Source organism: Cyprinodon variegatus, unplaced genomic scaffold (assembly GCF_000732505.1).
Source record: "Cyprinodon variegatus isolate N-32 unplaced genomic scaffold, C_variegatus-1.0 Scaffold553, whole genome shotgun sequence".
Classification (NCBI taxonomy): domain Eukaryota; kingdom Metazoa; phylum Chordata; class Actinopteri; order Cyprinodontiformes; family Cyprinodontidae; genus Cyprinodon; species Cyprinodon variegatus.
In genome coordinates this window covers 92,911-95,969 of record NW_015151006.1, presented here as the reverse complement: position 1 = coordinate 95,969, position 3,059 = coordinate 92,911, and the positions used below count along the sequence as shown (strand labels likewise).

Genomic DNA, 3,059 nt, shown 5'->3' with positions numbered 1-3,059 from the left:
ACTTTTATGTTAATCTATTTTTTTATTTTTATCATTTATGCAGATTGCAGATATCAGGGACAATATGCTGTGCTGTTAAGCCCACCCAGGAGTAAATAATAGAGGTTAAAGAAGAGAAACGATTAAATCTGAGATAAATGAACTCAAATTAAAAGTGATGAATGAAGGTCATGTAATAATGGAACAAAAAACAGAAATTAGAAGATCCATTATAATCTATTCATATCTTCATTTATTAACCTTTGAGTTATTTGTATAACTGCTATTCCTTTCCTTCAACATTAGAGGCAGGTTAAATGGTTCAGAGTGAGGAGCTCTGAGGCTTCAGCCCGTCCCAGTACCTCTGTGTCTCCTGGATGGGCGTCCTCTAACACAAAGTGGACACTGAGAGGGGAGCCCTCCACAGAAACGGGATGTTTGAGATGCTCCTGGACGAAGGCGCAGCAGGAATCCCAGCTGCTGAAATACACAAAGGCCTGAAGACGACATGGAAACAGTGGAGACGGTTAAACACAGAGTAACATTTAATAATCAGTGGAGGAGGATTAAATAAATGTTTCCGATGTGCGAATAAAACAAAGTGCAAAAAAAAAAAATTTAACTCCCGATTAACATTTGAGTAAAATTAGGACTTTCTATTTTTAAAAAATATGATTTTTTTTATCTGAATCTCAGCAGATAAAACTGGAAAAACTATATATATATTTATTCCACAACAAATTAGTCTCCCTAGAGCAGTTTGACCATGTGCATTTTGCACATCTCTGGTATTGCTGCTATTTTTTCACATATCCACTACTGTAAAAATGTCCACAACTGTTTATTAATTATTCTCCAGATGCACAGTATTTGTCTTTGTAAAAACAATAAAAAGTACAGTCATTTATTTGTTTATTTTCTTAACTCTGTCACCTATTCTTTTATTTTTATACACTTGTTTAAGGTCCACATTTGTGTGACCACTTCAGCTATAACCTTTCGCTGCTGTGACACCCCAATTTCCCCACTGAGGGAGCATAAAGGTTTTTTCTATTCTATTCTATTTAGGGTATTGTTGTAGTTGTTGTTGTTTTTTAGTATGCCGTATTGTTCCTCACCCTCCTCTGCAGCGGAAGGACGACCACATTGGAGACCAAAGACTCGTGGTCCTTGGGAGAGAAATAACAGCCCACCAGCTCATCGACTTGGATGCGTTTCCACACGGATACACAAAACCCAGTCAGCATAATGGTGGAGAATTTAGAGGCCTGAGGACGAGCTTTCTGCAGAGACGGGATTAAAAGAAAAACAGTTAATATATACCAACAAAGGGAGCACATATTATTGCATTTCAAACATTTTTAAATACTTTGGGGTTATAAACTACCACCCACTGAATAAATTGTTAAGATTAAATAACTTTTTATTACAGCAGCATAATCTAACACCAGAGAATTAAGCAGAAAAACAGACATTTAATATAAGAAACATTACACGCTAAGAAAAAAAAAGGTTTCTTTTGTTTTCTTAAACACCTGTGGCTCATTTATTGTCACTGGTCAAAGTGCTAATACTTTGGGCGGCCCTTTATCTTCTTTATTCTTAGACTGTCAGCATTGGCTTGAACTACTTGAACTCTTTAATAACAGGTAAGCTTATTTTTAAAGATCTTTACTGAGGGGAAAATAAATGTTCTTGGTACTTTTTTTCTGTATATTCTCTTAATTTTAAATCACTGTAAAGTCAAGCAGAACATTACCACGATGACTAAATTAAACGACATGAAATAACTTTTACTCTTTAGGCAAAAACTTATTACTTTAACATATTCATAAAACCAGCATAACATTTTATAACCACTTATCTCTACAAGGCAGCTATTTTTTACTTAATGACTCAGTGCAGGAGGTGGGAAACAAAAGGATCCTAACTAAATTAACATCTCTGTTGGATAATGTCTGCCACCCCATGCATGAAGCTGGTGCTGAACTGGTGGGAAACAAAAGGGTCCTAACTAAATTAACATCTCTGTTGGATGTTTCCCACCCAATGCATTCAGCTGAACTGAAGAGCTCCTTCACTAACAGACTGCTGCACCCTAAATGGACCAGGGAGCGTTATCACAGATCCTTCCTAACTCTGCCACTTATTCTGTTATTTTTATACTTTGTAAGGTACACACACTCACACCTAAGGAGAATTAGGCGAAGCCAATTAACCTAAATGTCATGTTATTGGATTGTGGGAGGAAGCCGGAGTACCCGGAGAGAACCCACGCATACTCAGGGAGAACATGCAAACTCCATTTACTTAAACAGATGAAAAAAAACAGTAATTCACCTCAATGTCATCAATCTCCTTCACCGTCATGAAATCTGAGAATCAAAAATAGCTCCATCATTCAGTCGGTCCAACTCATTCTAAAGGTGTGTTTTCTTTAGCAGACAGTAGTTTTTGTTACCAGGGATGTTGAACCACGGGGCCACGGTGGGAAATATATACGGGGGAGACGGCATTGTGACCCAAAATGGTGGAACAGTACCAGAAGGAACCCCACAGTTGGCTGTTGGGATCCTCGCACCAGCAACAGCATCAGCTACATCAGGAAGAGCCTGGGAAGGCAGTCTGGGTGCTGCAGAAATAAGAGCAAGTTCATTACAAGCACAATATTGTAGAAAATTGGTTTTATTTATATGTTGCTTCAGGAAAGTCAGTGAAAACAGAGAATGAGAGCGAGTCTGTGGCGTGAAGGTGGAGGAACTGATCTACCTTTGGTCAACAATCTGGAAAAAAACAGTAATAATTACACATTTCAGGAAAACAGGTCTATAGAAAATATTGATAATGAGTTAAATTACAGTAAGACAAAATCTAGTTTAGTGTTGTCTGAGGATGAACTGTATATTTATTACAGTGGATCCCAAACTTTTATGTTGGGTCTCCTTTGATTTACAAGAGTTTTTGTGAAAGGTCAAGCAGAACATTACCATGATGACTAAATTAAACTACACGAATGAACTTTTACTCTAGGAAAAATATTTATTACTTACTTTTGGATGTGCCTTGTTTAACATTTTCAT

General features: G+C 37.2%; 1 protein-coding gene across 1 annotated transcript in view; it reads right to left on the bottom strand.

The window, feature by feature from the left end:
- LOC107095501 overlaps positions 1 to 3,059 on the bottom strand; it is a 24,420-nt gene that overhangs the window by 3,269 nt on the left and 18,092 nt on the right. The window contains exons 17-20 of the mRNA XM_015391632.1: positions 2,441 to 2,611; positions 2,320 to 2,354; positions 1,098 to 1,262; positions 342 to 476 (exon numbers count right to left, since the gene is read on the bottom strand). Of these exons, the coding sequence (XP_015247118.1) occupies positions 342 to 476; positions 1,098 to 1,262; positions 2,320 to 2,354; positions 2,441 to 2,611 (506 nt within the window). The remainder of the gene's footprint in view (positions 1 to 341; positions 477 to 1,097; positions 1,263 to 2,319; positions 2,355 to 2,440; positions 2,612 to 3,059) is intronic.